Source organism: Notolabrus celidotus, chromosome 3, assembly GCF_009762535.1.
Source record: "Notolabrus celidotus isolate fNotCel1 chromosome 3, fNotCel1.pri, whole genome shotgun sequence".
NCBI classification, from domain to species: domain Eukaryota; kingdom Metazoa; phylum Chordata; class Actinopteri; order Labriformes; family Labridae; genus Notolabrus; species Notolabrus celidotus.
The window spans coordinates 5,747,998-5,764,010 of NC_048274.1; the positions used below are offsets into that span (position 1 = coordinate 5,747,998).

The 16,013-nt window shown below is 45.6% G+C and overlaps 1 protein-coding gene across 13 annotated transcripts in view; it reads left to right on the forward strand.

Annotated features, from left to right (window-relative positions):
- Positions 1-16,013, forward strand: part of baz2ba (bromodomain adjacent to zinc finger domain, 2Ba) — a 76,644-nt gene that overhangs the window by 33,152 nt on the left and 27,479 nt on the right. For all 13 annotated transcript variants that reach the window (XM_034680332.1, XM_034680333.1, XM_034680337.1 and 10 more), the window contains 6 exons: positions 5,832-6,023; positions 11,199-11,390; positions 11,480-11,641; positions 12,281-12,477; positions 12,594-12,797; positions 13,792-14,385. In XM_034680332.1, coding sequence (XP_034536223.1) covers positions 5,834-6,023; positions 11,199-11,390; positions 11,480-11,641; positions 12,281-12,477; positions 12,594-12,797; positions 13,792-14,385 — 1,539 coding nt within the window. In that variant the 5' untranslated portion in view covers positions 5,832-5,833. The remainder of the gene's footprint in view (positions 1-5,831; positions 6,024-11,198; positions 11,391-11,479; positions 11,642-12,280; positions 12,478-12,593; positions 12,798-13,791; positions 14,386-16,013) is intronic.

Here is a 16,013-nt window from a genome sequence, read left to right on the forward strand (position 1 = left end):
TTTTCTTATTGAGCTTACTTTATGATACTTCGAGTGATGCATATGGGCGTGCTGGTGCACACACACATACACATGGAGGCTGTTCCTTGAAAACACTCGCACACACACACACACACACACACATACCGGCTCATTCTCTTCTATTTATGGCCAGGAAATGGGAGTAGTGCGATGTCTGGTTGAGCTGAGTAACACTATTCTGTCACACATAGGTTTGACATCAAACACAAGTGACAGGCCTATCCTATCCCTCCCCACCGAGTCATCACCATGTCCCAAAATCACATTATTGTCACTGGGAAGCCAGCAGAGACGGATGGTGAGTAGGGGTGTTGATTCCAGCCTTTGGCATCTACAGTATGCTTGAAAAGGCAAATAAAGCCATTTGGCAAGAGCTGATTTCTTGTCATTTCAAAAATACACAGACTGCGTGTGGCATGCCGTTTGGTTTTATATTTTATCTAAAGCCGCTTACAGCGACATGGATATGTTTTCTTCTCCTCTTTTTTAACGGTAGGGCCCGCTGAATACTGAAGCTGGAAACTCCTGAATGCTAACGCCACGCTCTACTATTTGCAACACACGGGACCATATCATTACCTTTTTGCCCTGGCAGGCAGTAAGCAGCTCTAGCGTGGTAAGCTCCAGTGTTACATGGAAACAGGCAGGCAGTGGTGTGGCTGTAATAAGACCTGTGGCCAGCACCACTGCCAAGGCTAGCTGAGGCGGGGTGAGAGATGGTGCCCATCCCCTCCATGCCCTGCTCTGCCATCTGTCACTGGGCAGGAACAGAGCTGAGGGAGGGGTCTGAGTCACTCCGGTTGTTGTCACCTAGACAGGCCACACTGGGGCATGCTGTCTCTTTGTACTCCTCTCAGGCTTTGGCTCCATTCATGTCAGCTGGCAGAACACCAGTAAAGAAAAAAACGCATATATATATATATGTGTGTTAATATTTTGATGCAGTTTAGAGTATTAAAAAGTTGCCTCATTTAAGTCTTCTCTGGAAGTTGTGTAAAGTGTTGTAGTGATGAAACAGAAGCAGCACGGGTCATTACTCCCCCGTCCAAACAGAGCTGGAGCTTCAGACGATTAATAAAACACACAAATGTCATAAAGTCTGCTGCAGACTGTCTGTGTTTGAGAATCAGACTGAATATCTTTGCCGTCGGTTAAACATTAAATTGATGACATGGTAATTCGTCTTTAACACATTTTGAAGGACGTAATTTGGACATCTAAGAGACTAAATGATGAATCAACATCCCGGCGATGAATCTATTTCCATTATGACCTTTCAGTTCCTGCAGCCTGTGGTGTAGCATGATATGACACAGTACGTGCTGTCTCTTTAAATGTTCTCCGAGTTGATGTTTGACTCTGGACAAAGGTTGTCACTTAATTTTTGCCAAGGCGCCTGGTTATGTCATTTCCTGGCTGCCGGTGTGCGTGCAGGGAGGGGAGGGATGAAGAGAGAAAGAGAGGGAGAGAGAGAGAGAGAGAGAGAGAGAGAGAGAGAGTGAGAGGGGTCAAGCAAGCCAGTGCGTGAGCTCTGCTATAAGCAAGATGATCTTTCTCAGTTAGTGTGCATCGGCAACAAGCATGCAAAGTACCAACATCCACATACATATGCACGTGTCGTGTCTACAAGAACACACACACGATCATATACACAGAAAGAGAGAGAGAGAGAGAGAGAGAGAGAGAGAGAGAGAGAGAGAGAGATGGGAAGTGTGCCCAAAAAACTGTTATACAAGGTCAGAAATAAAAGATGTTCCTGCTGATTCAGAGTCAATGAGCTCACTTTCACCAACACAATCGTGACTCTCCCTGTGTGTGTGTGTGTGTGTGAGTGTGTTTGAGTGTGTGTGTGTGTGTGTGTGAAGTGCCTTCCAGTAATGAGTGATTCATGAAAACTGACAGTTTATCACCTTGTGAGAAGAGGAGCTGATGGATAAAAGAAGTGTGTTCAGTTCTCTTGAAGCGACGGCGTTATTTACTGTAAATGTTCAAATAAAAAAACTCATCAGCTTCTTTTGTTTTGATTCTTTAAGCGAGGACAGAGGCCTGCACGCTGATGAACAGGGACGTGCTAATGGTGGATTACTCACGCCGTCTCTCTCCACCATCAACCTTCACGGTGACACACTTGCGATGTTGACATTTGTCTCGTTAGCTGCTCGGAGCAGGACACAGCTAGCTAAATAGAGGTCAGCGTTTGACACAGTTGCAGATCACAACAAAAGGCTAGGGAGCGAGGGATCCAGAGGAGAGAGGGAATGTTGAGGAAGCAGTGATGATCCAGTCTTTGTGGGTCTGTGGAAAGAGGAGAAAAGGGGAAGGAGAGCTGGGAGCCACCGTGTGTCTTTGAATGGGGTCAGGGCGTCGTGGGGAATAATGCATTCCCCTTCTCTTCCATTACGGCTGGAGAAGAGACATTGTGTCCACACTCTGATTACCACTGATCCATGCTGATGACTCTGTTGGCGGATTATCTCAGTTAGTATCAGCCATCTGTTACTGTGTGTATGTGTGTGTGTGTGTGTGTGTGTTTTGTGAGTGTGTGTGTGTGTGTGAGCTGAAAGGGGCGAGGAGGAAAGGGGCAGGAGTGAGACACACAGGGGGTGGAATAGTTTCTGTCACACACAAACACACAAACACACAGATACACACACACACAGACACACACACACACACACAGTCTCGTGTGAAACCGCTGCAACTCTGCGCCATCACAAAACACGCACCACATACATACAACACAACACACGCGTGATGTAAGGCCACATACCAAGCTGCACAGGCCATTACACCAGCATCACACGCTTCTCTCTCTGTCTCTCCTTTATTCTCCTCTCAGATGCTCCTGACATGTGAAGGCTCCTATACGAAGGCCACATACACTCATAAAAACCGCAGAGCTGTTTATAGCCACACTATCTCCTGAAGGGCCGCTGCATCCAGCCGCTATTAGCTGCACGCGCTGACAGCTGGGTGCTGTGGTGTATTTGTGGACGTGACTCTGAATCCGGCGCTGGAACACATCTTATAAATCATAGTTCAGCCATTAGCATAAATTCTCCCTCTCCTTGCATCTGCGAGACCTGCTGTTTCTGGTTGCGCCGCTCCATGTTGATTGGTTGCTGTTGTTCGAGTCAAATTGATTTAGCCGTTCACAGAGATTATAACGCTCGCCTTATACCGCCACTGTGCTGTGCTGTTAATTACCTATAAAATCAAGCTAATTCTGATGCTAAATCCATTTTAATTTCTCATAATGAAGTCAGGATTGGATCCTTAAATACCTTGGCGCTCCATTATTGTTGCAATCATTGTTGTGCCTGTGCATTTGGTGCTACATTGCAGTGCACAATCTTATTATTGTTATTAGCTTTAATTGCTTGGAGTGATCAGTTTGCAGTCGGAGGAGGAGGAAGATGGACTCGCCACGCAGTCGTTTTTTTCCCCCTCCTGCTGTCCTTCCTCTCTCCATCTCTCATCCCAGAACGAGGCCCTTTGAGAGATGGTGTGAGATGAGAGAAGATGAGGGGGAGGGTAACTCTGCTTTACACCTCTGCAAAAGGAGGGATTGCTTTTTTTGTTGTTTGTTAGGGGGGGAAATCAATTCTGTTCACATCATCACGTTTTGACAAGGCGAGACATTAAGTGCAGATATTGAGAAACGACAGGAATGGTTTACAGCCTGTCCTTCATCTTCTGCTCTCTTTCCTTTCTCCTCCTGTGTTTTTTTTCTCCCCCACAACAAAATCAGAGTGCATTGTCTTGCTTATCCTTTTCCCCCCCTCTCTCTCCGTCTCTCCATCTCTTCTCTGTTTTTTTCCCCTCCCTCAGAAAAAGGTAGAGAATGATCCGCTTCACTTACCAGCTGACACCACATAAGCTGGCTCGTCCTCTGAGACGGGAGCCTTTTGTTTTCCTGTGCATTATGATAATTATGAAGGGCCACAGCTCCTCTCCATTCTCATCACTCTCCTAATGATACTTTACATTTTTGTGTCAGGAGCAAACACCAGAAATCTCTCCTCTTCTTCTTCTTCTTCTTCCTCCTGTGTGAGAGAATCTTCCTCCTGTTTTCTCTCTTTTCACCCTAACCTGACATTTAAAGGGTGACAGGCGGTGTGAGGGTGCACGCGGTGTGACAGCCGTTCATGCAACACAGTGTGGCGGAGAGGGAGCACTTCTTTAGTCCAGACTCCAGCCAAACACTTCCTCTTCAGAGGCTGAAATATATTCATGTTGCTAATATGTAAGGATCATTTTTTGCCATTTGGGTGGATAATGTGTCTCTTTAACCCCCCTCCTGTCACCCTGCACGAGAGGCCTTTCCAAGGACCTTTGACCTTGCTCATAATTACACAACCACCGTCTTTTCCACTGCAGCAACGACAGTCACGGCTGCCCAAGTCCGATGGCACACCAGCCTCCTCCCCGTGGACTGCAGCAGGTTTTCTTGTCATCCTCGCCTCTCGCTCTCCCGCTCTCCCTCTCTCTCTCTCTCTCTCTCTCTCTCTTGTCAGTGTTGCTCCTGGCGAAAGGCTGATACTTGATATTCAGAGGATAGCAGCTTTTGTCTCAGAGATTTAATCAGTGGCTCTGCTCCCACTGCAGAGGAGAGAGAGGAGGGAGGGGAGGGAGGGTGGCGGAGGGGATGGCAGGAGAGAGGAGAAGGAAAGAGAGATGGAGGCAGAGACTGTTTATGTGTAATGACACAATAACAAAGCCTGCCTGTAAAACACAATCTGCAAACTGTGCTTTTGAAGGGGATTTTCAGCCCTGGATTAGTGTCAGGCAGAGGGATGCGGAGCAGGAGAGGAGAGAGAAAGAGTCAGGTTGATGTGATAGACAGGGGAGGTGATTTTCTGCGTGCATGTGTGTGTGTGTGTGCAGTGGGGGTTGGATTGTGAAAGTGTGTGCTCATGTGTGTGTAAATTCATGTGTTTTGAAACTGTCTCCTGTTTATTTAGCTGCACAAGTTTAGCAGCTGTGTGGGCACGGACCTCTTTGTGCTCTCGTTTGGAAGAGATTAAAGTTGAAAATGTAAGAAAGATATTTGGCTGGAAAAACGGCCGGCGTGTTCTGGAGAGAGTTCATGTTTGTTGGTTTGTTGGATGAAAGCGTGTGTGACGACTCTGAGACTGATAATGGGGAGTCACATTGTTGGTTAATGCAGCCGTCATCTAAAAGCCTCTCGTGCGTCTGAAAGGACTCAGGGAGCGATGCTGTCTTTACCCAGCTCTTAAATCTGAATCTGTCTTTTTGTCAGGGTGTGTTTGAGGATCCAGATACAGGTGTGTGTGTGTGTGTGTGTGTGTGTGTGTGTGTGTGTGTGTGGCAGTGTGTGTGTGTGTGTGAGGACTGACACAGAAGTGAAATGTGTAATTTGTGTATTTAGTTTCTGAGTTTCTCTCTAACCTCTGTCTCTCCAGACGTCCCTCTCTCCTCCTCACAGCAGAGTGAGTTTCAGGCTCAGTGAAGCTCCTGTTAAAGAACACGTCGGGTGTTTTCCAGCGTTGGAGTATAAACCCTGTTTTTCATGTGTGTGGTATCAGAGTCCTTAAAGACATTGTCCTCCTTCCTCCCGTATAGAATCAATAGCGGCTGGGAGCCAGTGAGCATGGCTAAATAGAAATATTGTTCAGGGGAAGTGAGATGTGAAAGGAAAAGTGTCAGGAGATGTGTGTGCGTGCGTGCGTGCGCTGGCTAGAACATGCTGTGTAGGTGTGACACGATGTGTGTGTGTGTGTGTGTGTGTGTTTAAGCGCGTGTGTGCTTTGCTATTGTAACCCTGCTGATTGGATTGTGTTTGACAGATATGGAGTCTGGAGAGCGGCTGGCCTCCCCTGCGCCCACCCTGTCTGCTGCTCGCACCTCCTCCCCTGCGGCCTCTTCCTCCTCCTCCTCCTCTTCCTCCTCTTCGTCCTCTTCATCATCCCCAGCTCCCCACTCTAAGAGCAGCCTGGCCCCGAGCCCCTCGGCACTGGGATCCACCCTCAGCACCTCTGGTAAGCAACACTTTTTTCCTTCCTCTGTGGATGTGCCGTCTCTCCAACAGGCCAAAGCGAACAGACGAGAAGCCGCCTCTGAAAAAAACACTTTAGCTTTAAAATGTGTCCTCCTTCAAGTCTCGATAGCATTCACAATCCTCCTCGTTTCCCCACCATGAAAAATGAGTTTCCTCCAGTATTAATTATACAGTTATTCTGCAGCCTGTGTGAATACACCTCTCTCCCAGCTACAAAGATTTTTTCCCTGACAGCTTGGGTTGCAATTGAAAAGCTGCTGCATTAATGAATCCCAAACAATTAGGGGGCTCTTTTGTGTGAGAAACACACACATGCTTCGCCATGTCTCCTGACAACCTTCAGCTCTCTGGCTCCAGCTGCCTCAGAGTCAGGCTCAGCACGACACCCTGCGTGTGTGTGTGCGTGTGAGTGTGTGTGTGTGTGTGTGTGTGAGAGAGAGAGAGAGAGAGAGAGAGAGAGAGAGAGAGAGAGAGAGGGAGAGAGAGGGAGAGAGAGAGAGCCTCTGCCTGCATGATTTAACATTTGTCAGCCACTCAGTGTCTAGTCAGCCCTGTCCGGCATCCAGCCTCCTTTCTATGTACTGGTCAAAACCATTAAGCAAAGAGGAGTGTGTATGTTTGCTGTGAGTGAGTGTGTGTGTTTGCATGTGTGTGTGTGTGCATCTGTTTGTATCTGTGTGTTTTTTTCAAACATCCCTTGTGAGAGTGAGTGATTCATTTGCTCATGCTCTCTTTCTTCTCATTTCTTAATGTCTTGCTGGTTTTTTTTCAGGGGCCTACTACACACACACACACACACACACACACACACACACACACACACACACACACACACACACACACACACACACACACACACACACACACACACACACAGATGCATGCACATTCACACTCTTAAAGCAAGATTGCACAGATCAGGGAATAGCATTTCCAGCGTTCTCTGTGATTGTTGTGTTTTCTCTCCGTTACGAGAAGAGGAAGACACAAAATAAAGCCCCTTGTTTTGTCCTCCGTCTCCTCAGTGTTTCCTCAAAGAAGAAGCCATTAGGAGCATCTCCTCCTTATGCATTATACATCTCTCTTATCCCTCTGTGCCATTACTTGTGCTCAGATTTTCTAGATAAGCGATTTTGGACTGAGCGTCAAATGAAATGCTGAGAGGCAGGCTGTTAGCTCTGAACTTCTGCTGCGCTACGTGGGAATCAAGCAAGCCAATTCCCTTTTTTCATTTCATACAATGCCTCGTTCACTTTGTGGACTGAAGCTCAAACACATATAGGGACACAGAAATAGGCCAAAGGAGCTGACGTCATCTCCGTGGCTCTACTTGATCCACGTCTCATAATTAAAGGGAAACATCAGGAAGATGTCAAGAGTGTGTTTGTGGGCAGGTATCAGCAGAGATGTGGTGGTGTCATCTCAGACTCTGCAGGCCTCCATTCAAGGTCCTTTACCAACACGCCAATAACACTCCAACAGGAGGAATATGAAGAACATATAAAGAGTGTTTATATGTTTGTGTGTGGGTGGGTGGGTGGGGTGTGTGTGTGTGTGTGTGTGTGTGGGTGCATGCGTGTGCGCATGTGTCATTGATGAGGATATCACTTGGAGAATAAAAGCTGATCGGCGCTCGTAGCGCTCTCTTCTTCGGGGATCAACTCACGGATGCAATTAACTTAAATCTGTCTGTGGAAATTTGATTGACTGCAACAAACAACAAATTAATCCCCCTTCGGCAGCATCCAAACATGAAAAAAGCAGGCGGTGCAGTTTGTCAGAGTGGAGGAAGGATTGAAACAGAATGAGAAAGGGGGCGAGGGAGCGGGAGAGAGAGAGCGAGAGAGAGACAGGCGCACAGAGTGAGAGAGAGAGAGAGTAGGTAATCCTAGGTATGTCTTTCCCGTGCTTCTGTCTCGCTTCAAATTTGGAGATTTAATTATTCGCCTTCTGGAAGCCTGCATTAATATTGAAAAGGCATTTGCAGATGCCTAGAAAGGGAGAGGGGTGTGCGGGGGAGAGGTGGGCACCCCAGGCAGAAGTGAATGCTGTGGCTGGCCTTTCTGGGGGTTGCATTGCAGTCGTTTATCTTCGTATCCGCTAGCTGACGCTGGCAAGGCGGGCTCTACATATTCAGCATATTCTAATGACATTCAGAGGCAGACTTTCTGCTGTCTCGTGGCAGAGAGCGGCCTTGAAACCAATACAAAAGGACTGCGCTCTGCTGGCATGATGGTAAAGCTTTGGTTCTCCCCACGTAACCACAGTTAACAGTTTGATTCTTTAAAACAGTGTGTGAGATGTTTCTGTAGCATCGTGTTCATTTAAAGTCTCCCTCAGTGTTTGGGTGTAGCTCATAGATCTGGCCCCTCTGAGTCTCCTCTGGATAATTAGATCCCAGACTGCATTAGTTCAGAAAACACTGCCTCCAGTGTCACTCTGTTTTACATTTCTGCGCTGCGTGCGAGTGTATAGTAGTTTGACATTTTCATCTGCACTGTGTACAACACTTTCCTTTTCTTCAGTCATCACTTTTTTGCATGTGTATTACCTAGCTTATGCAGAGGCATCAAGCAGGCTCGCGCTTTCTGGAATAGAAATTGAATTTGCATGAAATATGCTCACACCAAATTGCATCTGACTCTGGGAGGAGGTAATACGTGGCAGTCGCCCCTGCCAGAAATGATTGTGCTCAGGAAAACGCTAGACGATGATGATGTTGATGAAGTATTCTTCTGTGCTGAAATTGAATGCCGAAAGGATAGAAGGAGGTTAGCTTTTCACGCCTTACACACACACTTCTTTTGCTCGCTGACAATATCCAGTTTTTGTCACGGCGCAGCATATTCTGAAACTGAAGAGAAACATCAGCACACAAATAGTCGTATGCTGAGATTGGATTATGACAAAACGCTCTGATTTAAATGTTTTACTGTATAGACAGAAGATTCCTGCAGGAGCTGGCATCACTTCATCGCGCTCACAAACAGCACGGCTGTCTTTTAAAATGAGCTCCTGAGTGAAAGATAAATCTGGTTAATTCTCTCACAAATAGATGTTGGTGGTTCTGTTTTTAATGTTTCTATATTCAGCTGGATGAGAGGCAGCCGCTTCAGAGGCTGTTTAAATGGAGCTTACTCGCCGTCACAGGGCTCAGAGAGGTCACTCAGAACAATGTGTTCAGTCTACATAAATGAACATATAGAGATGTGACAGTAAAGAAGGGAGAGGTGCTAAAGGTGTGATAAACAACTGTCACAGCTGAAGTAAAAACACATGTAATCAAATGAGCAGTTAAAACAATAAAACACATTAATATACTCTCTCTCTCGGGGTTCTGAAGAAATGTTCAAAACACAATCAATCATCTTTATTCTTCAGGTTTTTTCTCTCAGAACATTAAAGTTTGTGTATTCAGTTAAAACTCAGTCTATAGTTGAGATCATATCTGGGGCGCCGTTAGCCTAGTGATCTTTTTTGTTTTAATTTTACCAGGTAAAAATGTTTGAGAACCAGTTCTCATTTACAAACATGACCTGGCCAAGAGCAGAGCAGTGGCGGTTCTGGGGAGGGGCCAACAGGGGCCAGTACCCCTGTAAAACTGAACCTGGACCCCCTTGTGGCCTCCCCACCTCCACACCAAACAAATATTCTACAATAAAAAAAGCTTTAAGCACTAAGGGACTCATGTTGAGTGTAAACAGCCAAACAGCTGCTGTCAGTCTGCATTTTGATATAGTACACAGTAGTATATATGTTTAGTATAAAGGGATGCACTGATGTTTTGCCAGTTTGTTCTCAGCCGGTCCTCTCCCTTCTCAGTCTCTTTTGTCAGGGTTGAATGTGTCCCTCTGACAACACCCTTAGCCCCAGCCTGGCCCCCCCAGTAAAATTGGTCTAGAACCGCCACTGGCCAAGAGGTGCCAACAGGAACACATACACATGTAAACTACAGTCTCAAATAGACATAAATATAGAATAGAACAAAAGTGAACAAGTAACAAGCAATGTGCGCGAGGTGTAAAAAAGTATGTGTGTATATATAAGTATGCATGTAAGTAAAGCCTGAAGTGACCAGCAGGAGCAACAGTCAACTCCAATCTGTTTAAGTTTAAGCTTGAAGGTTGTGAGTGGAGTCAAAGTTGAAAGTTTGAGGGTGTTTTGTAAGATATTCCAGGCGTTAGCTGCTTCAAAACGAAAGGAATTGTGGCCACAAATAGTAGAAGCACCGGGGATGATGAACTTGATGTATTCACTGGACCTAGTGCGATATGAAACATGGGGGCGATGTGAAGAAGAGAGGACAGGTAGGGAGGTGTCTTGCCCAGGATTGACTTCTATACAAAATGAAACCAGTGGTGAAGCCGCCGGGTATGAAGGGAGGGCCACCTCACCAATTTATAGAGAGGGCAGTGGAGAGTGTGGAAGGGTGCATTAGTGGCAAAGCGGATAGCTGAGTGATAAAGAGTGCCCAGTTTCTTGAGTGCAGTACATGAGGCCATTTTCTTAGCGTGCGCCCCATGTACAGAGGCTACAGCCTTCGTCGCAGAGGTTGCAGGTTAGACCATTCCCTGCGTGTCTCCCCCCCTTCTCTGCTCCCCACATTTCCTATCTCCAGTTGCCCGATCATTAAAGCTGCAGTTGGAATGATCGGGTTAAAAAACAGTACTTATTTTGTGCTGCTTGGCAAAAAAAGGCATAACACTCATCAACAGCTGTCAATAAATGAGGTATTTTGAGATTATGGCGAGAACTCTGTGTTTTCCTCTGCCTCTGTATCCAGCAATCTATAAATTCCAATCGCTCCCGTCAGCTCTGACCAATCAGAGCCACTCTCCTACATCGACTTGATTGAGCGTGCACTACGATCTGTTTGTGGGCGGGGCTTACAGGAGCACAGAGGGGTCAGAGGGGTGTAGTGAGAGGGAAATCTGGCTTGGAGGGGTGTTGGCATTTGAAAATCTCTCCCTGATGTTTATTCCAGGACTCCAAACAGCAGCTTTAAAAGGCAAACATGCACAAACACATAACTCTAAAGTTGAGCTCTCTACTTGTTGCTCCGCTCCGTCTCTCAGTCTGTTGTTGTAAACTCTCTGTTATGGATTTCCTGATGAAACATTCAAACCCGTCCCTCTCGGTTTTGGGTCTCTCTCAGGCCGTCTGTTTGGAGCAGCAGGAGAGCAGCCCTTCATTGGCTCCACATTGTCAAGTGCCTTCCCTCTGGTCAACCACCCAGCCTTCGGAGCCCTCTACACTGCCGGAGCAGGCAGGCCCGAGTTTGGAGGCTTGGGTTCCCTGGGCATGTCAGCTGCTCTGGCTGCCCACCCCCAGCTAGGAGCCCTCTCTGGTAAGATTGAGGACATTTGAATTTCTGGCAGTAAATTGGCTTAATGTGAATGCATCTCTAATCCTCTCCTCTTTTCTGCTCTCCAACAGAGTGGTGGCGAGCTGCTGAAGCTCATGGACGGGGAGCTGCTGCCTTCCTCCCCTCTTTCATCGGCTTCCCTCCTTTCTTCACCCCTCATATTCAGCCCAACCACAGCGCCAGTCCTGTTCAGATCAGGATGCCCGGCAAGAATAGCCACGCTCCTCCTAAAGGTACAGCACGTCCCCGAAGGGCGGCTCATTGATCCTCACAGCTCACCTGCTTATTGTGATAGAATCATAGCTCCAGTGAAGCCGCTGATATAGGAACATTTTGATCTCTTTTCAATTAAAACATGTTTATTTTAAGGTCAGTGCATGAGTTTGTGAATGAATGAACCTCTCCTCTAACATGTGACCGACTCTGCATCGATGATAAACTCCCAGATCCCTGTTCCTCCTCCTCTTCCTCTCTCTCTCTGTGTCTCTTCTTCTCCCACAGCCTGAATCCACTTTGTCCTGTGATGAGATTTCTCCTTTTCACGACAGATTTAATGACTTTCAGCCCTCACTTAGTGATTCTGTCAACCTCCCTCTCCCCCCTCCTCCGCTCCTGTTCCCGTAATCTCTGTTTCTTGCACTCTTTTAATTTCACAGTATCTTTTAATTTATCTTTTATTATGTAAACCACTCATGTTGGGCTTGTGCCTTGCGCTGCCAGCATGTTTGATGAGATACACGTATAAATCAATATTTTTATTAGCCTTATTTCATTCTGCAGTCGGTTCCAGATATTTTATTATCCTGTGCAGCAAAGTTTTCAGAGTAGATGGAGCTGATTACTGACGGAGCGGCTCTGCTTTGTGTTTGCAGGGCTGAACGGGGCAGTGAACGGCAGCGGGGTCTGTCCTCCCACCACACAATCAGGGAGCTTCTCCTCCAGTCCGGCTCCCGTTCAGACGTCGACCAAGCCAACGAAAAACTCAGACCACTCTAACAGTCACCGTAGCAGCCCCCAGAACATGCCAGCAGAGGCGGCGGAGAAGCCGGTCCAGAAGACGAAAGAGAAGGTCAGCGCTGAGACACATTTCATTCCTCGCTCCGAGAAGAGATGACATGTGAAAAGCTCAAATCATGAATTAATCAGTGACGCTGATTCTTGCAGTTTTTCTTCTTCTCGACTCAGAAACCACGGAAGAAGCCAGCGGATACCTGTGGGGGCAGCAACAGCGAATCAGGCACATCCTCAGACAGCACAAGTGACGGGTCCCTCAGCAGTGATCTGGAGGACCTGGCCGAGGATGATGAGGACGACGATGATGATGACGAGGATGACGAAGAGGAGGACAAACTGTCGGACTCTGAGAAGCGGACGAAGAAGAAATCAAAGGTGAAGAAGAATGGGAAGCTTTGATTTGAAACAGATATTTATCCAAAGATAAATCACTTTACAGTCCACTGCAGAGAGAGATTTACATTTATAATGCATTAAGGGAATTTATTGTACTCTTTAAGTGACTACATTCATTTTAAAAATAAAGTGTACAGTCTATGTTTTCATATATCATCATGCATTATGCAAAGAAAAATAGGAATGATGTAATGAAATGCAACAAATGCAACAAAACGAGACGACTGGTGTTCAGTTTAATTTAATTTGATTTAATTTATTTGGATCACAAAACTCACTTTTATTTATTTATTTATTTATAAAATAATAAAATACAAAATCATAAAAAGATGCTTAAAAATAAAATAAATCAGTAAAATAAAATAAATAAAATAAGTAAGGGTAGAAAGTAAAACTAAAAATCAGTAAAAGTTAAAAAATGTCATACCAATACAATAAAAAAATAGGGTAAATTAATGTTAAAACAATGATTATAAAACCAAAAAAAAACAAACATAAGGAACATTTAGCGATGTGTGGACTCCTTATACAAACAACATATCTGTCTCTGTGTAATAATGTAAAAAAAAGTACATAAATCTGTGTTATTATATTAAGCTCTACAGACATAAGTTAAGATTTTCACAAATTATCATCAAAAGTTAAAGGAACAACTGTTTCAGCAGCTTTAATTGTCTAATGAACTGTTCCTGCAGCTGTGTGTGAAAGTGTTTCCTCACTTCAGCTCAGCTCAACAAATAAAACAAGGTGTGTGATTAGCAGGAGGAGTGAAAGATTTTAGACACAGCCATAAAGGTCTGTTTCAGTCCAGAACAACCTGATGAAAACATGAACACAGCCCCTCTCTGCCCCTCTGAGCCCCAGCCCTGTGACTGTCTTTAGTGCCTGGTGCCTTCATTTATTCAGAGACCCAAACATGGAGCCGCTGTGAATTCATGTTCTGTGTTTTAACCTCCTTTAATCTCCTCCCCAGTCCTTGATAACCAGCACTGGATCTGCAAAGACAGACAGACCACTCTCCGGGGAGCTCCAGGACAAGAAGGTCCCTTCCAACCCGCCCACCCTCGTGCCCTTACCCTGCTCTGCCTCCCCTCCCGCCTTGTCCCAAACCTCACCGCTGGCCCTGCACAGCTCCAGGTCTCGGACAGACGCGCCACAGCAACACTTTAGCGTGATCCAGTCCACCGGCCTCGCTGCCAACTCAAAGCCCCTGGCGCTCCTCACTCAGCCTCGCAGGGAGTCCTCGCCATCTTCCTCCCCCATAGCGCTCACCACATCCCCAAAGGCTCTATCCAGCACCTCCTCCCCCAAACCTCCCAAACTGCTGCCCTCCTCCTCCCCTCAGCACCTGCCCCTCTCCCTGTGCTCTTCCCCCAAACCCCTCTCCGTACCCTCTCCGCCTCGCTCCACTCTCCCGCCGTCTACCTCCCCAAAATCTTTTGGTTTGACCTCATCTGTGACCAGCTCCCGGAAGTCCTCGCAGAAGCACTCCGGATCTTCCAAATCCAACAGGAAGAAAATGCTGGAGACGTCCCTCGCACAGATCAATGAGTTCAGACTCAAACAGGTAAGTTTACCTGAAGCAGCACGTAGTATTTAGCATTTACAGTGTAAGCTGAGAGGTGGACACGATGCTTAGAACTGCACAGTCAGCTTTACAGTTCAAAGTTATTCCTAACAAATTGACAGTAATGTATTTTTCAACTTGAGCTGAGTGTGCAGTTTAATTTGCAGTTACTCTTCTCTCTTTTGCTTCATCATTACTGCACCACAGCCAGACCTTCTTTTTAATCTACTGGCTATTTAGCACATTTATTCAACAGCAGATTCACACAGGCAGCTCCACAACTGTTAGAGTGAATCTGTGCACTTCATTTAAAATGAAATCAGCAGTTCCTCATTCACAGGAGAGGCTTGGATGTTGTATCATAGAGAAGCATTTTCCACAGAGCCTCTTTAAAATGATAACATGGCTGTAAGCAAACTGTAACCACTCTGTAGTCGGACATCAGAGAGATGCTGTGTTTGGTGTCGTTCATTAAGGAGGCGGTGCTTGTTTGAATAAAGTGGTAGGGCAGCGGGATTGGACGCAAAAAACAACCAGACATCTGAAACATTTAGTTACTTTAATTGTTATTATCAAGGGAGGTTTGTGTTCGTACAGTTTGTGTGACAGCCTTGAGTTCCTCTGCAAAAACCCTGAAAGAGAAAGACGTTTAGAATAAGAGAACCATTCTTCAAGATCACAGATCACTCGCTACCCTGCTAAAAATGACCCATCACGTGATAATTTAACCTGTCAGAGTCATACAACTCATTAAAAATAAGTCTGAGACTTCCTTTAATATAAATAGGGCGCATTCAGAGCAGCAGTGCTGGAGCCCTTTTGAATATGTATACTGGTATGAGGGACACTTTGTATATTCCCTACACTGAAAGGCATTGTTGTTTGTTCAGCAACATACCATCTGCCTTGATGTTGTCAGCAGAGTAATATGCACTGTTTTGATTGGCAGATGGCACAAATATGCAAAAGAAAAGAAAAACAATACTGAAAATTTGAGAGCATATGCACAAGTGGAGACATATCTGTGAACGTTATACCACCCTGCTGCTGCTGTCGCTTTAAAATCAGTCACAAATATATGCACTCGATCGTACACACAGGCATTTTATAAATACTTCCATCTTTGATTAATTATATCTGTTCACTTACTTGTGATTTTACCCGGCTTTCTTAATGAGCTTCCAGTTGTGTAAGATGCTTGATTCTGATTGGTCAAAACCCCTTGACTACGGTTATTAACTTTCACTAACAGGAGGCAAACTGATCAGAAGTCATGTCAAATCAATCAGCTGAAAAGAGTTCTGGCACATTTTGCTTCTGCTTGTTACAGAAGAGGGTTAGGGCCACTGGGGAAAAAAAATTAGATGCTTTTTTTTATTTATTTATTCAGTGATTAAAGTCAGAATTCTGATTTTAATCACAGATTAAAAAAATATATATATTGCACCTTCATTTTTTTTCCCAGTTGCCCTAATCCTCTTCTGTAGCTTAGACCGCAAAGTGAGGTAAAGCTCGTAAAACCATCAAAACAATGTCGCTAAAAGCCTAAAACCATTAGCTCCAAAACAATGTCAATCAATCAATCAAGCTTTATTTATAGAGCACCTTTCATACAAATCAAATGCAAT